An 18010-nucleotide genomic window follows, 5' to 3' on the forward strand; every position below is an offset into this window, starting at 1 on the left:
TTTCAGTCCTGAAATGACAACCCCTTACTCCAGGAACTGAACAGAAAGCAGCTCCAAGACTCAAGGAGAAAGGAAGCTGTGCTTGAATCTCCATCATGCTTGTATGGACCACTCATTTGTGCAGCTACAAACTGTTCAGTGAAGCAGCTCAGGCAATTCTGGAAGCCGTATAAGTGCACTAGAATAATGGAACCAACACTAGGATACACATTTGTATGCGACTTACTTTTCACGTTTAAAGAGAAACACTATTTATAAAGCCATAATTGTGTATCTTCTGCCTTCCTCTTCTGTCTACACATCTCTGTTCAGCCTTTTCTTTTTCTCTTACACACAGTCTCTCCTCTCATCCATACGCGAACACAAAGATCACTCTATAGGAGTCTGTATTTCTTATTCGTAATGGAAGATGGGATACTGAAATACTGACAGATCATTCATTAGAATTCTTTTAATACAACCCAACCCTTGAAGCAATGAAAATCTCAGGAGTCTGTCCCATTTAAATGCCTGGTTAAGAACTGTCAATGTGCCTGTGGAACTCAATATACTTCAACTTTTTTTTTAATACTTTTTTTTTTTTTAAGATCTCACGGATCTTGAACAAGGATGAAATGTTCAGATGACCTTTGAGTATTTCTACAGTGCAGATTTCAGTATAGCTAGCTCAAGGACTGAGGCAGTTTAGGTAGATTTGGCATGCACTAACAATATTTTTTTTCATGAGGTTAAGTTGATGCAACTGCTTTAGCTAATACTGCTTACTTTCTTTTACAGTGCAGTAAGTCACGCAATAACTCTGCAATAATAAATTTACTATACAAAGATACAGAATTGAGATGATAAGAAATGCAGGCTCACAGCATGCTGTGAAATTTGTGCTGGCAATAGTTTCATGAATTTACATTGTGCATGATGTTGACAAATAAGCTGTTTGCATTATTCTTGTGTTTTGCCATAAAATGAAAAAATGAATAGCTAATCATTGCCCTCTAACCCTCTTCGTTTCTATTTCTATTTGCCTGTTGGCTATGGAAAAGTGGGTTGAAGGACTTCAGGCTTTCAGCTGCATGATCCAAAGGGCTAACAAGTATTTTATCAGATCTGGTACCAATCCACTGCTGGAATACAGACATAGTGATATATTCTTGAATTTACCAAAATAAAGATAAAACTCAGTGAAAGTTCAGTGTTTTTTATTTGATTTGGCAAAATTTGCTCATTCTAAGTATTTGCCTGGAGTCATAAAGTGACATGCTTTGTATTTAAAAGAAAAGTATTTAAAACTATCTAAGAGAAAATCAGTTGAGATTGGCCTAGCTCAAGAAGAAGGTGACATCAAAGTAACTGTATTGAGGACTTACTTTTGTAGGCTGTGGTGTTGTTTGTGGACAAACTGGACAGCACTCTCCAAAGGGGATCTCTGGGTTGGGGCAGTCTAACTCCTGGTCGTCACAGATGATGTCATCACAGAGAACAGATCCGGAGTCACACACACAGATTTGGCACGGCTCTGGTTTCCAAACATCCCTGTCAGCATAAACCTGCCCAAGATGGGTACATCCTCCTAGGACTATGGGAAAGAAAGAAAAAAATAATGTTCAGTATTATTACAGATGTATTTTACAAATCAAAGAGGATTAACATGAAAGCTTTCAGATAGTCTGTTTTCTACTGTAATATAGTTTATCTGTGTACAGTAAAAGGCTAAATGCTTCTTTTCAGACACTGGGAGGATCTGTAACACTAACTACAGAGTCTGCTCTGAATCTATGAATAGACATCAATAGAAACCTCCTGGAGTTGATCCAAAGCCCAATTAAATCTGTGATAATCTTCTGTCTAGAGTAATTTCAGTGTCAGACTGAGTGTAATTAGCAATTGAATCCTCTGATGCAGATAAAAAGGAAGTGTGCCAAATCTCTCAAATGAGCATACCATTGGCACCCAGGTGCCAACAAGTGCACTTGCACATGGATGCAGAATAAGTGGTCTGTCCATCATGAGCTCTTGCTGCTAGCATCTTGCATTAATAGAGAGCATCAAGAGTTTTCAAAATGGTTTTTGAAAGCTGACATATGCAATAGATCTAAAAGAATGTTTGCATTAATTGCTCAAATGGTTTGCCATAAATTTGTCATCTGGACTGCTCAAATGCTGTCTCTATTTTCAGAAAGTTGTTCATCTGTAATATCCATGGCTATGTGAATTCCTTCCAGCAGTTATTCCACTGATCAAATTTGTTGTAGATAATGAATTTGAGGAGACTAATGGGAAACAGATTTGAACATTAAACTTTGGGTTTGTGTATTCTTTAAGAAACCAGATCCAGAATTCAGCCATTTAATAAAGTAATATACAAATAACGCTACAAAGTTAGATAATCAACAAAGTTCCTTGTAAATTTTGTAGAAGTATTAGACTCTCAGACTGCAAATATAAGTATCAGTGAATGCCTTCGTTAATGACATAAGATTTTTTTTTCCATGAATAATTCAAAATAATTCTGTTTGCAAGCACATAGTGATAGAGAAATAGCTATCTGTGTACCTACACGGTCCTTAAGACTTTGGTACCAGGAAAAGTTGCCTACTATGCATCATTCTTCAAAAAGAAAAACAAAAAGATACCAAAACATGTAATTTAGAGTTCTGACATTAAAATTACTGCTGGCTCCGGACTGAAAACTATGAATACCATCAAATTGTTGTAATTGTCCTAATTACGTAGGACAAGACTGAGTCTAAATCTATACTGCAGCTTATTACTATTGGTCATGCAGCCCTATTTTCTTTTCTCAGATGCAGTATCTTTCATCTCTGTTAATTCTCTGTACCACTACCACATTGGCACATTGGCCTAATTTTCTGTTTATATTCTTTGCTTTTCTTTCTGTCTTTCTTGGTCACATTTCTACTCTTCTCATGCTTCTTTTCTTTCTTTTTTTCCCTGTTTTCTCTGCTCAGGTCTATCTTTCTCATAATACATAACTTTACTTTCCATCTTCCCTTCAGCCTCTTGTCTTAGAGCTGAACAGTCTACCTACTTTTCTGCCCTGCACTCAACTGAAATGAGTTTTTCAGACACTGCATCTCCTTGTCCCTATTGACCTGACTTTTCCCTCTGTATCACCCATGAAGTTCATGTCATCATACTCATACTTTATCTGGGCTCAAACAGGAGGGCAATGGGGAAGCCCACCAAGACCTCCTGTCTGGCTGAGAGGTGATGAAGAACGTCTTATTTCCAGGACACAGGGTCACAGCATCAGGTGCTGCTTCAGAGGACAACATTTAACAGCCACTATATCTGATAAGAAGTGTCATATTTATTTCAGGGTAGGATCCAGACATCCATCATTAGTCTCTCAGGCTAGATTTAGTTTCTAAATAGTTGCTTGGTTTCCTAGCTCTCATCCTGCATAATCACGTCAGCGTCTCAGGTAAATAAACTGATTCTCTGCTTGATTAATTGCTGACTGTCTCTCTAAGAAACATTTTCCTCCTCGAAGACACCAATAATTCACTGTGTTGAAAACAAACAAACAAACAAAAAATACCAAACTTGACAAGACAAATTAGAAATGCTTCCCAATAAACAAGAAGGCTGAAAAGTACTTTACAAAACAAGAGCAGCATTACAAATGATTTTTTTTTTTTGGATCTAATGACTCATAAGACAAACAAACAAACCAACCTGAATTAGAAGTACCAGAAGCTGAGTAGGTCAGTGTATGAGTGAGTGGCTCACTGTATACAAGAAGACCCAGAAGGCATTATATTGCATGGAGTAGAATAAATTCAAATCTAATAGGAAGACCAGAGCTTGCTGTCCATAAGAAAGTAGGTAGATGGATGTGCTCTTGAAATCACAGTTGAGCATGGATCTGCTGAACAGGAATGTACTCAGCATCACCTCAACTTACACACTTTCCACCTCCACAGGTTAAAATGTCCTTCTCATTTACAAACATCATGAGCAAGGGAAGAGACCAGTTTTGTTTAGCTTAGGGCAAAACACAGTTTTGCACAGAATTATTAAATAAAAACACCATTACTCAGATCTAGAAGAATTTAATGCTGTTATTGTGTGTACATGTAATGTACACTTAAATGACTAACCTCATTGTACAAGAAAAAAAAAAATAAAGCAAATTTCTGTTTTTACAAGATTGCCATTCAGTTTTTCTGCAGTAGATGGCATCATTCAACAGGAAGAAAGAGGAAATAAAGCTTGAAGGCATCTGGATGTAATGACATTCATACTTGCTTCTAACTTTCTGGACATTGTTAAATGAATTAAGAAATAAGCTAGGAGAGTTGCAATGAAAATCGTTGTGGCCTTTGGCAGAATGAAAGTATTAAATAGATTTCCAAAGGAAACTTGCATCTGGGAAGACTTAGTCCATTCAAGACACCCCCTCTGTGCTCAGATGTAGATCCGTTTGTCAGCATGTTATGACATAATGCATTTTGCATTGCTCATAAAAATTGAATGTTAGCTCTGAAATGCTTTGGAAAGCTGATTTGTGCTAAAGCACTGGCAAGCAACATATAGGAAGCATAAGGTTGTAAAAAAGCTGACTTGCCTGCTCCTCGACTTGTGGTAAAACAGTCGCATGCTTGCCTTAACCAGCTTTTCTGATGGATTCCTCAACATATATATAAGCCAAAGATTTCAAAAATATATTAGAACTGAATAGCGTTGGCCTAAGGCAATGCAAAATCTTATTCTGCTCCTGAAAGCCCTGAATGCGGTGGCTCTGGAAAGCTTTGTTTCTGTGACAGTTATTGCGATGGCTTGTTGGGAGCTGTGTCAATCTATGATAAATTTTAAAAATCATTAATTTTGTAGAGTATCTGAAAGCCTGAATAACTTGGCTTTTATGCCTTTTACTTTTACTGAGCATTCACATTTAAAAATATTTTTGTATTTTGCTGTGAGTAGTATTTCTCTGGACCAGCCTAAAAAAAGGAGGAGAAAAAAATGGTAACAGTCTTTGTCATATGCTGGTTCTGAGTTATTTCCCATTTTCTGAGCAGACTAGCAGTTGTATATGGAAGCAGACAAATCAGGCAGAGCTGAAAGGAAAATCACCATTCTGTCTTGAAGGAAAGTGAACATTAAGAGTGGAACATTAAGGAGCCCAGAGAGGTAGAGAAGGAAGCAAATACGGTCATTTTAGGCCTGGAGGATGACAGATGTCATACATTACATAAGTATTGATACCGGGAAATCTATTAGCAAGTGCTATGACCTGAGAAGCTGACCTGCTTTCTACTTGCTTTCGGCTTTGTACCTGTGCAAGTGCTGTGATTATGACTTGACCACATTTATGTGGCAAACAAAAAAATCTCCTAACAGCGTCCTCCAACACCACAGGCTTTTCCACTTTGGACAAAGCAGATGACCAGCTATTGCATTAGTGGCAAACTCACAGCAGAGCCCAGTTGCCAGCAGAGCTGAGGAGCTTTGATCTGTGAGAATCTGGTGACCACCACCACCACCAGTCAAGCAAAAGTTTTGCATTTATTTACCTTGGATCTAGTCAACCCTAACAGGCTGAAATGAAGGAGTCCTTGCCCCTAAATTTGACTGGATCCAAAGCCTGCTGGAGACAGGAAGGGACTTTAATTGTACAAAGCCTATGCTTTCTTACGCTGACCTGGTTTGGGTTATTTGCTTTACTGTATGACTACTTCAGAAAGTATTTTTGCATTTCTTCTAGACTAAATGCATCTATTTATTGTATACTCCAGCAATACTTTGTATGTTATTCAACCAAGAGGCCAATTTACGAGGACAAACTTCATTTTCAGTGGAAATGCCCCATTCTCCCCTACACTGAAGGAGCCTGAGGAATCCATCCCAGCTCCTGAAGCACCCCTGCTTTCCATCTACTGAGCAGAAAAATAATGCCAGTGTCTACCTCAAAGCAAGTGGTTTGGCCTTGCTGTCTGGTATTAGGGCGGTGTTTATAACAAAATCAAACATGCTCATTCCATGGTGTGATCACTAATGGAAACAAATGGACTCTCCTCATCAACTAATTGGCTTGCTGAGCCAGACGGGCCTGCTCTGCCCATGTGGACTCCAGCAAGGTAAGTGCTGAGTACTCGAAAAGCCTGAAGTAGTTTGTGTTTCGTAGGCATCAGGAAAAGAGGCAGAAATATAAGAAAAGCAGTGGGTTAATGACATGGTTTTTAAACTGCTGAGCCTGCAGACATTTGCTCAGCTGGAATTGTCCTAAAACAGCTGGCGAATTTTGTACTGCCTGTGTGGGTGAATAGAAGCGTCAGGGATGAAACCTCCATTGACAAAACACCAACTGCAGACTGTGAAAAATCAGAGGTGTCGTCTTAAAAATTCTTTCCTTCTCCATTGCCTGCAGGAGAAAGAGCTGTTACTGGGTGCAATAGGATGGGAGTGCAACTGAATGGTTCCCAGATTTCCAAAGTTTCACAGCAAAAAAGACTTTTAGACTGAAAGTGAAGCTTCTAGGGATGCTCATCTGCCAAAAAAGCTGGCGTTTGGACAGTGCCACTGATCCACTCCCAGCTCTTTTCCTCTTTATTCAGCTGCAGAGCAAGGAAGAGAAAGCAGCATAAAACAATGCTGGTTAACCATAATGCTGTATTTTTATGTCAGAAGTGTTGGAGAAAGGAAACTCTCTCTGTTTCACTGGCAATGTATAGAGAAGGCTGGATTCTCAAGCAAAGGTCCATTATGCCATGTAGCCAGACTGTCCCTGCTCTGAGACCCACCCAGTCTGTCACATTACAAAACGGGAAAAACAAAAAAACAAACAAAAACCCAACAGGCCTGCACAAGTACAAACAAGTATTTGTGTTTTAAGCAAATCACTGCTTGTGTCCTTCATTCTTCTTTGTAAGCTCCAAATGCTGCAACCTTTCTGTGGTGTTTAGAAATTTCTGAAACACTTGCCAAACAATATCCTTATGGGCATAATTGGTGACCAAGTAAAACTCAAAATGCTTTAATTTCCTCACAGGTTATAGCTCTTTCCTAATCTTTCAAAGTTTGATTGATGTTAAGGGCTCCAACTTTTCTTCCATATCTTCTGAAGGCTGCTGCTCTTCTCGAAGGTGATGTGATCTGAAGGGACTGGGACTGTCACAGTGCCCTGTGTTCAACATTTATGTTTCTCTGTTCAGTCTCATGTGGTGACATCCTTGAATGATGTTCTCCATGCAACTCCTAAAGGTCACCCTGCCACGGATGCCTTGCTTTGAAACAGGCACCAGTGACATCCCATCATGGATGCTGTTGCTCAACAGCCCCACTGCCTTCAGCTGCAGGACAGCAGGGAGGACAATGGCAGAACAGATTTCTTGTTTCAAAGCTCTTAATGGGAAAACAAATTGGTTTAGTTTGTGTTGTTGGGTCAATAATTTTATTTCTTAAGGTTGTCCTGAGAATTGTTTCTTTCCTGTTTCTGGATCGGTAAGAGTTGTTTTGGGAAAACCACCTGACGGACACAAGAAACAATTCTGTTGTTAACTATTTCTTGACAACTTCATGGCCTATATATATGTTTGTTTGTTTTTTGTAACGGAGAAATATATTTCTGAATGACCATTTGTATTGGGATGTTAATCTTGGATTTCCTCTCCAAAGTCAACTCAGCCAATTACATTTTTACTTGTTTTTTAAGTAGAGGTAGACTTGTTTTGCTATAATCTGCAATGTGTATTCATTCCTGATCAAGGGTAAACAGCATCTGATCAGAAACTCCCTTGATTTTACTGGGCTTTTACCGAGCATTTTGACAAGATCAGCTGGTTGCATTAGAGGAGGGCACATAGCAAGTAAAAATTTCATCTTAATTCAGTGCAGTCAGTGTCTTTTGGAGGGCCATTGCATAATTTCTCAGTCATTCTTACCATTACTGGTAAAACGCCTATGAGGTTTTTCCATCTCCTGTTCTTATATTAAAATGTTTTTTGCACATAACCTTTTGTGCCATTTGGTGTCACTCTAAAAATAAACAGCAGGCTGCAATCAGTTTATCTGTGGCCATTTAGCTGTAGTGCTGGTATAAATTCTCACTGCTCTGCAGTAATCTGTTTTGATGTGCTCCTTGTCTTTAGAGCAAAGGATGCCAAATGGCACAAAGACCCGTGTCTAAAACTTCAACCAGACGGAAGCTGACATAAATTCAAGGTCTGATGTGATTTTATGGATTTATTGGTTTCTTTAAACATACATCCTGCCCCGTCTTTGGGCAGTCAATGAATGCTTGTATGGTCAGAGTTCAAGTGTCAAGTTAATCTCAATTTAATCCCATCGAAAACTGGCCTAACATTTTTCTAAAAGAGAGCAATAGCTTCATGTTCACTACTACTAGGATTAAGTAAGTGGAAAAAATTACCAAAATCCAGCACACCATTCTATCAGAGAGATAAAAATCACCCAAGGTGAAGGTGTATCTCCAAGACATTCTCTTCTGCATTTCTGTTTTTGACCAGATCACAAATTGTTTATAATGCTGAAGGATTCTTTGCACCATTCTTGCCATAGGCCTGCTCTGGGAAGAATAAAGAAAATCTGGGAAAGTTGTTGTGTATGAGCAAGTTGCCCAGGCTGTGCAACCAGATTTTGCTTTTCATTGCCTAAGTTTAAAATTAAAACAACTTTTTTTTTTCCAGATAATTAAAGTTTTGAGCTGCCCATGATCTTCTCTTCCCCCTTAGCTCAGTGAGAGGGCTAATGACTTTAGGCAATGCCATTTCTCTGCTTTTCCTTGGAAAAGACCAGCTTGATTCAATACTTCTCTCCTGAGGCTGGAACAGATGGGAAATGTTATAGTGCAGTGTATTACATATGGTAATAACATTTATATTTTCAGATACGTTGGGCAAAGTCAGCCCTCTTATAGCTCTGTGGCTGTAGTGGATTTGCATCAGAGATGAGTAAAAAAACAGGGGGTCAAATTCTACGCTCACATAACTCCCTGTACAGTTTTATTGATTTCCCTGTAATTTCAGCATTTGGAAGTAAATGAAGGCTTTGGTTCTTGTATTTCATACTCCAGTGATGGATTAAAGAACTCTGGCATACAGTCCACAGAAAAGAATCATGCCTTTGACAATAAATTAAAAGTATTTGTAATTCACAAGGTCAGGGGAAAAACAAAATGCAGCAGGCATTTCTGAATGCCTAGAACATCACTAGCCTAGTTTCATCTGCAAAAGGATCTGTATTCATTCACTCCTCGTTCCAATTTGTACCAATTCACCTCACAGCCATTCTGGACAGTTTGCTGGATACAGATGGCAGTATTTGATTCTCATAGAGGACATTAATTGGCTATTTGTATGCTGAGCACGATGTTCTTATTGTCAACTTGCTACGGCTACTAAAGCTGGTATTGCGAGGGTTTTCTCAGGGTTCTGAAGACACTTACAACTTCTCCACCTATTTTCTAAATCCCTAAGCATCTTCCAAACTAGAGCCCTTGTCAGGTGAAGGCCAAGCTTTAGGTGTAGCAAAGCACCTGCAAGGCCAGACCTGACTTTTGTTCGTACAAGAGTTGAGCAGCATCGCTTACTGCGGTGCCTGCCTGGCCCCTCGCACGCATCCTGCTCGCCCAGCCCCACGCAGCCGCAGAGCCAGCTGGCATGGAGTGAGGGTAGGCAGCTCCCCAGAGCAGAGGAGGGCTGTAACATCCTGAGCAGACACAGCCAGATGCACCAGTTAATCTGTTGGAGTCCTTAAAAGGTATGAGTGGAAGAGCTTGAGCCAGAGGAAACCTGATAAATGAAGAGGCTCTGTCCTCTTGTTCTTTTTTTTTTTTTTCCTCCTTTTCACTGAAAGAAGTTTAAGCCACTATTTCTCCTTGCAGCTACTCTAGCAGCAAAAGAATTGGTTGGATTTAAACTCTTTTTTTTTTTTTTTTTTTCCCCTCCATATTTATGCTATTCTGTCTATGCACAAAAAAAAAAAAAAGAGTGCTCTAACGAGAGGACCACCCTGCCAACTGCGAAGCCACCAACAGGCTCAGAACATTGCACAAAAAAATCTTGCAACTATCTGAGCAGATTTCAATTACTCTTTTCAAAGATTTGCAATTCCCACCACACAGCCCATTGTTTGCTTTCACTAGAACATTCCTCTCTTAAACAACTGGCACAGAACAACTACTGCTCTGCAGGGAAACGAGCTAGAAACATACAGCAGATTTAAAGCCAAGCCCAGAAAAAATATAAATTTTTAAAAGAGCCTCTCGTGAATGCAGAAGTGTTTTCCAAGATAATATGAAGGCTATTTTCACTGCTTATAACTGAAGAAAAACATGGGGGATGAAATTCATTCTCCTTTGATGCTCAGTGTGGCTATTATCCTGAACATCAAAGGAATAATGAGTGATGCTGCCCATATTTTCCATTAGCTGTATCCAAGCGAGCAATTGTTTCTCTCGTGTCTGTTTGAAAAAGGAGCTGCAACTTTGCTCTTGCCTCTTTTCCTAAAAGAAAATGGAGAGAAGGAAAAGAGAGGAAAAAAAGCAGCAGCAGAAAGGGGACGGGAAAGAAGAGGTGGAAAATAGAGGTTTGCAGCAGATGGCCTGCTGATGCCTGGGCATTGGGCATGAATTTCAGTGGGAAATAATTACGTCCAGAAATTTTCCAAGACCTGCCAGTGTTGAATTGCTGTGAGAAGTAGTTTCCAGACACAGATCATCCTTTGATATCTACTGCTGCAACCATGCTTGGGTTGTTCCTGGGTTCTGCTGCCCTTCACGGTGCTGAGGCTGGGACTAACACAGACCCTGAAGCCACCATAGCAGCCCACAGAAGTTTTCCGCATGGAAGCAGACCTTTGGCTGTCCTGGCAGGAGAGCAGAGGTGCCTGTGCCACCCTGTGAGGCAGGATGCACATTAACTGAGAGAGAAAAGCAGCAGCAGACAGGGATTGGTCTCCTTTGGCTACGGATATCTTTGTGTTCCTCTGGCTTATGCTGCAGGCCATTCTTGTACAAAGTCAGCTAGTCTTAAATTTACAAATGTCACCCCCCTTTAACTGTAAGAGAAGCCCTGGGCTTCCAAAATAACACAACACATTCAGCTTTAAAACATGCATCTTCTCGTTATCTTCACATCATTCCTGTTCAATGTCCTGTGCATGCTTTCTCTCCCCTGACAGCCATCTCTTCATGGAGTATTTGTGTGATTCAAAGAAAGACAAAACTGTGCAGACATTGTTAAATGAGGTACCGCTTCCATTCTCATCCTGATAGTTCATGTTTAAATGAAGGGGTTGACGTAAATGAGGGAAAATGGAAGCACTCTTAGTTAATCTGAAAGGAATCTCTTCTGCTGTCCTTTCACTAAACAAAGCCAGAAGTCCCAGAGTTGAAGTTTATCCAAACTAAAGCCAACAAACGATTGTTGTTGGAGGGGGTTATATCATGTTTTCCATTGTCATTTTGACAAGAAGCAGGCAGAGACTTCAACTTTGCACACTCAGAGATGAGGATATTGGGTCTGAAGTGAAAATAAATATATAGTGGTTGGAACTAGGGTAGCTTTTCTCAAGCAAAAAGGGGAGAACCTTTGCTGTGCATTACAAGATGAGAAAGAGAAATGGTTGTCTGAAAGTATAAATGTGACGTACAATGTACTGTGCCTTTGTGTAAAAGATGTATTGGTTATTGCTGGCAATGGAACTCATTCCTCCTTGCACCCTTCTGGCATTCAAGACAGGATAAGCACACCTCTCTATTATACTTACAGAAGAGACTTTCTGACTCCTGTAAGGTGTTATAAATACTCTATTTTTTAATGTCTGTGGGGATTATCAGTCCGGTAGCCACAACCAGGAGTAAAGTAAGGGTTAATCTTTGAAGCTACTATGCAGCGTCAAGCAATGCAAGAAATATTAATGACACTGTCCCTACAGTTATGCATGGGACTCTTATTTGCCTGAAATGCAAAGTGTCTGACTGGGCTAAATGCAGAAGGCTCAGAAAACTCTGTGGGGATTCCTTCTAGATTTTGCAGGCACAAAGCACCTCTTGTCAGAGAAACCACGGAGAGGACAGAAAGCAAAGCTTCACAACCCCTGTGCATCAACAGATTCAATGGAAGAAAGAAACTCCATACAGGAGTAGCCGTCCCACAACAGTTACTAAGCCAGAGCACTGTCTGTTAACAGCATGGTCCTGGGAGAGAACTGCAGTGAGTCAACATGCGGCCTGTAACTGAGAGAACATCACCATGAGCAGCATGGCCCCAGACAACCTTCTCTGCGGGAGCAGTCCCTTGGGTCCCCGTCTGGTGATGGGCAGCACATGGAGGGCTGGGGCTGCAGTACGCTCTTCTGCATCCATCTACACCTTCCTCAACAGCCTCTCCCAAAGGAACAGGGACAAAATAGCTCTCTCTGTGCATAACTCCTGAAGAAGGAATCACATCCATGCTCAGTTCTCCATGTGCGCAAGACATATCATCATGGATGTATTGAAGGAGGGACAAGTTGGTAAAGTATTGTAGCAGCTACTTCAAGGTAAAATGATGACACTAAAATAGCTCCCTTTTTGTTCCACCTCGGGTTGAAGGTTATTTACCTGACTGCCAAAAATCAAACCCAGAAAGTCTTAAACCGTAAGCATACAGGTAGGTGATAGGTACTGAACTCTAAGCCACTTGAAGGTTGTGCAAGTACAATTTATCAAGCTACCTCAAAGAGAATGAACCAACAGGTTTTGTGTTGCATTAGAAAGGATTTTACTCTGTCCTTTTCAAGTTTGAGCTTTAGTTTCTGGGCATTGCCAACAATAAATTGAATTTTGTTCCATCACATCAAATTTCTGCAGTGAACTGGGAATCTAATCTAGTTACTTCAACAAAACACTTTGCTAACAACATGTATTTGCTATTACCAATAGTTTTCCTTTTCTCAGCTGAGATCTTTTGCCTTGTTGCTTAAGCATGACTAAAGCATAACACAATCTGGAGTATTAATGGACATGACAATTGTGCTAATTTCCAGTTCTGTGACTTTTGAGGACTCATTACTTCTAAGCGACAAATTAAAACATGCAACTGTTACAGCAGCTGTGGCTTGTGCTTTTCTCCAGACTGCTAACCTGCCGTAAGAGCATCGAGCAATGTAGCTTTCAGGTCACCGGCTAGCCTGGGGAAGCACACTTTGTTGTTGTTTCCCCCTACTGGTAGGCTGAACCTTTCAACTCTGAAGAGATTGCTTTTTATCCAAAATGCTAGGTGACTGTCTGCATCACTGCTGTTACTGATCTACAGCAAGCTTTCCTGTTTGTAAAGCTAGGTATGTCCGATTTTCTGCACATTTCTGGTCTAAACAAGAAATGAACAACGTTAGCACATAATCAGGACAATAACTAGTAGATCCATGTCAGCCTGCTTTATCAGCCAGTCTGATAAAATAATAGAAATTAATTCCTTTCCTTCTCTTCAACAGCATTAATTAAAGCTAACACAGCTGTTCTGTAAGGTTGGCATCAAGTATGACTCTGCAAGTGACGCTTTGCCTGCCTATTTCAAGCCTCAAAATTTTGGCAGAAGCTGGAAGAGGAAATAGGACCAGTTTGTAATCTGCAACACAAAGGAGGGAGCAACTGTAATGGCTCTGAGACATCACCAATAACATCAGTGCCAGAGACAACACCTTTCTACCTCTGCCTTTTCTCCCTGTAATAAACCAACTCCTCCTTCTCCTTTAAAAATGCAGTCTGTGTAGACTTGGTCTCAAATCAAAAACAAATATGGAAAATAATGAAAAGGATATTTAATGGTCTCATTTTCCTAAGTCTAATGTCTTCCAGGGATGTGTGATCTGAAATGTGTTTATGAAATTTGACATATTTCCAAGGACATATATATAATGTTTAGAGGGGGTGGATTCCCCAGGCTTTCATTTAGCATGATTTTTCCAAACCAGAAAGAGATGTATCAACTTTCCTAAGCAGAACAGTGCCTGCTATAAACTAGTTAGGAGAAATGGAAGAAGAGTAGTAGACCCCTGACCTACTGTACCTTCAATAGTTTAGATGACCTAAGAGTATGTAATTATACGTTAACACACAGTAAGTGCACCACAGATACATTGTCTGTTTTTACCTTCAAAAATCTGGAGGAGGTTTTGCTTGTGTTACCATAACCTTTCAGGAAAGATAGTTCTGACTGTCATTAACATTACCCTTAAACTAGCTAATTTATCAACAAAAAAATAAAAGAGTATGTGCAATGTTGCATATAGCTAAGTGCTAAAAATGCTAGTCTGGAAGTACCACTGTATCTGAGCAGTACCTGTCTATTCCGTTGCCCATCTAATCCCTTCCAATTAAAAGAAGAAAGCAAAATAGTTCAATCAACCTATTTACAAGTGTTCCTAAAATATCATCCTTTCTTTCTGGGTATTTTAATCAGAAATCAGTACTCAGCATAAAGAGTTCTTTACATGTTGCCCCCTAAAGCCTCCTTCATTTTAAAACCGTAACTTGGAACTCAAACTAATAGGAAAGGTCAATAAGTCTTCCCAGTGATATTTTAAGATCCAGTCATTATCTTAGAAATGAACTTCCTGACTGGACATCCAAGATAATACATTACAATGAAAACACTAAATTACATTAGAGCAAAAAATCTAGTTGGAATAAAAACAATGGGTTTCTGTCTCTGCTTGCACCCTGCTTTTAGAGCAGCAGTGTTCTCCTGGTGACCTCAGGGAAGTCCCTCATGGACTGCTGGATGTATGTATGAGAAGTGTCACGCTCCAGGTGATGGCCTTTACTCATTTCAGATACAGCTGAGGCAGGCCCAGGTCCATTTCAGCTTGCTTTTGGCCCCGACATGAGCGGGGCTGTGCATGTGCTTCCTGTGTAGCCAGTGTACATTGCCAAGTACCTCCAGCCAGTCTAGCTAAAATTAAAGCCGTCTTCTGGAAGTTGCTGTCTGTACTGACTCTGCTAACTCAGGTTAAACGAGATGAACGTAGGCCTGAAAACTACACAACTATACAAGTCATGTGGGCTAGGTAGAGGATGGATTTCTCTCCTGAAGTTGTTTTCAGAGTTCTTTTGCTATTTGGTAGCTTGGCATGCAGGATGCAAAGGTGCCTGCAGATGGTGGAAATTAATACAGCTTTCTAGAATGTGTCACGTCTACCTGAAGGCCAGCTGTCAGTCACCAGGAGGCATTTCATCCTGAACATGCTCAGGGCTTGGCAGCTCCTTACACCACGACTCTCAGCACACATCAGAAAACCTGAATTGTCTCAAGCTGACTTCGTTTACAGGCTGAAATGGATTACCAGGGTACTCAGCTTTTCTTCTTGGAAGTCACAGAGAATTTCTTATTCCACAACATCCAGAGCCCAAGCTTTTGAAGAAGTTCGACCTGAGGCTGTACTCAAACCTCCATTCCTAGCTATTATAGCCATATAAAGAAACACGTAGCCCAGAGGTACATCTGACTATCCTAAGCTTAGTATATACTGAGCAGTTTCCTTAATATCTTGCCAAGTCTTGTCTCCTGGCAGGCTTTCCCAAGGAAAATTTTATATTGACTTACATTTGATACTAACCATATAAACATTTTTCTTGACAAGAGAGAGCATTTTAGCATGTCTGGAAATTCTCTTTTGAATCCTGGAAAATTTGGCTTCCCAGTCCATCATTGCCCTGCACACAGATTCGCAATGCTAATAACCAACAACTTCAATTATCTCTTTCCCTGTGAGAAAAGCAAATTGAGCAGTGTGGAAAGGAGCATTCCAAGGAGAGGATATTACTGGGTATATGAAAGGCTAACTTGCATTTTATCAATCTCTCTGTGTAACTGCATCTCTGTAAGTAGTATGGAAGTGAGCCCAGGAAGGAAATGTTACTACACCATGAAACAGGAATGTGGCAGAGAAATGAGAATACTCCCTCACACTTCGTTTGTATATTGTTCTTCTAACCCCAGATTTACCATCTCTTGAGTCAAATATGTGTTGCACTTCAGAAACATCCAGGGAAGCAACCAGAGGGAAGGAAAGAGACCTGGCCTCAGTTTATTGGGAGAAATAAAACTGATGTTTGTTCTTTTCATATTGGACATTCCTTAACCCTCTGGAGAGAGAGAGAGGAAATATATTATAAATATTTAATACAAATTATATATGTATAGTGTTTGTTGCTGTAAGCAGAGAAAGAACTCACAGCATGTGTTAGCTCAAATTTTCCCATATTGCCATCACTGAGGATTACTGAAGCACAGCATATATGCTGGAAAAGCAGAAATAGAAAAGCCTCGGTCTGCAGCACACCACATTTCATCTCTACAGAATTCCAGGTGCCGTGCAGTGCCTCGCCCATGCCCACGCGTGGTGAGGTGGGCTGGTGCTGGGCACGCTGCTGCTGCTGCGGGCGGTGCTACCTGGCTGCCACAGCCGACTGCTGGTCTCACGGCAAGCTCCTGCTTTCTAGCCAGGCTTAGGCAGATAGCTTTGCTATCAGCTGGCTAGCTGTTTTCCTGATTTGCAGCATACAGACAGGGCTAGGGTGTGGCTTTAAAGGCGTTTGGCTCTCCTTTGCTGCAGTGTAACTGGCTGCCACTTATCCGGTGATTTGTGAAGTTATTTGTTGCCCTAGTGCAGGCATAAATACATTGCAGATCTTTTATATTTACAAGAAAGAAAAACGCTCTATCTTAAGGAAGGTCTGGTCTCAACTGCCTGGCAAGCAGGACCAGGACACATCCAAAAAAGGTCAGATGCACTTGGGAATGTATAACTTAAATCACCATACCACACTTATCTCCTCAGTAAGCTGAATTATTCTATATGAAGGACTTTTTTCCTCTCTCCAAATTCCACGCTCACTTGCTGTCTGGCAGACACACACACAAGCACTCTCAGGCACTCGCAGACACTGCCAGCCGCTGGTCAGTCCCAGGAGGGACCAAAGCAGCCTGCAGACGCACGACAGAAACCATCGTGGTTAGGGGAATTCAGTCACCCCCCTGCTTTATGTCAAAGGAAAAATCCCACGCGCTGACATATTTTTCACATATCGCTCTTAAAAACTGTTTCATCAGAGCTGAGGAGAATTTTTCAGGCTGTTTTCCGCGCACAAATTGTTTAAACACAGCCCCATGCTGCTGGGGGGAAACAGGCAAGTACAAAGGAGCGCTCCAGATACAAAGCTGGAAGCAGACTTATTGCTTGTGACAAATAACTTCCAGACAGCACCCAGCCAGCAGTTGAAACGCTATTCCAAGAGTTAAAGGAAACAGTTGAAAAGCTCTCCAGTGTCTGTAATAGGAAAACAAGTAAGAACAAGAAGAAATGCAGCACAGCAGTGAGCACTGCACAGTCCCCTTAACCACCGGCAAACAGCAAAGCGAAGAGCAACCTTTGGGAGGGTAATGCATGCTCCCGCAGCTTTCAGCTTCAGCATTCGCTGTCGTTACTACTGGATTAGCGAAGGAAAAGTGTTCTGGTGAGGTCTGTGAGTACGCATTTCTTACCAGCTATTAAACGATTGGTGAAAATAAAAAATAAAACAAAAACATTAAATCATAAGAAGCTTGAATTACTCACCGTCTTGTTGTGCCAAAATAACTGAGGGTTGAAACACGGCAAGAATGAGCAAAGTTACTTTTTGCACAAAGCTCATCATGTCTAAATATTAGACATGAGAATCTCTGTGCAAAAAGAAAAAATGGGGGGGAAAGAAAAATCTATTCAAAATAGCAACATCGGTCGTTCCCTGCCCTTCCAGCACCGGGCCATGTACAGAACTCAGCCGCAAGCATTCCCCAGCTTTGGCCTTAAATAGGAAAAAAATTGGCTTACTTTACTTTTCCACCCCCTTAACTGAAATATGAGAAGACGACCCATCCCCTAACAGTAAATGAATGATTAATATTTCTCTTGGCTTTACAGAAGAATAAAGTCAACTAAACAAGATACACAGCACATCTGGAGCTTTTGTGCATGTGTGAAGTGCGCATCAAGCCTATATACA

The 18010-nt window shown here is 40.7% G+C and overlaps 1 protein-coding gene across 2 annotated transcripts in view; it reads right to left on the reverse strand.

Moving 5' to 3' along the window:
• Positions 1–18010, reverse strand: part of COL3A1 (collagen type III alpha 1 chain) — a 51821-nt gene extending 33811 nt beyond the window's left edge. The window contains exons 1-2 of one of the 2 annotated variants that reach the window (XM_035536824.2): positions 17584–18010; positions 1365–1573 (exon numbers count right to left, since the gene is read on the reverse strand). In XM_035536824.2, the coding sequence (XP_035392717.1) occupies positions 1365–1573; positions 17584–17662 (288 nt within the window). In that variant the 5' untranslated portion in view covers positions 17663–18010. The remainder of the gene's footprint in view (positions 1–1364; positions 1574–17583) is intronic. The other variant, XM_035536825.2, reaches the window with a different exon arrangement.

The sequence above is a fragment of the Cygnus atratus genome, chromosome 6, assembly GCF_013377495.2.
Source record: "Cygnus atratus isolate AKBS03 ecotype Queensland, Australia chromosome 6, CAtr_DNAZoo_HiC_assembly, whole genome shotgun sequence".
Lineage (NCBI taxonomy): Eukaryota > Metazoa > Chordata > Aves > Anseriformes > Anatidae > Cygnus > Cygnus atratus.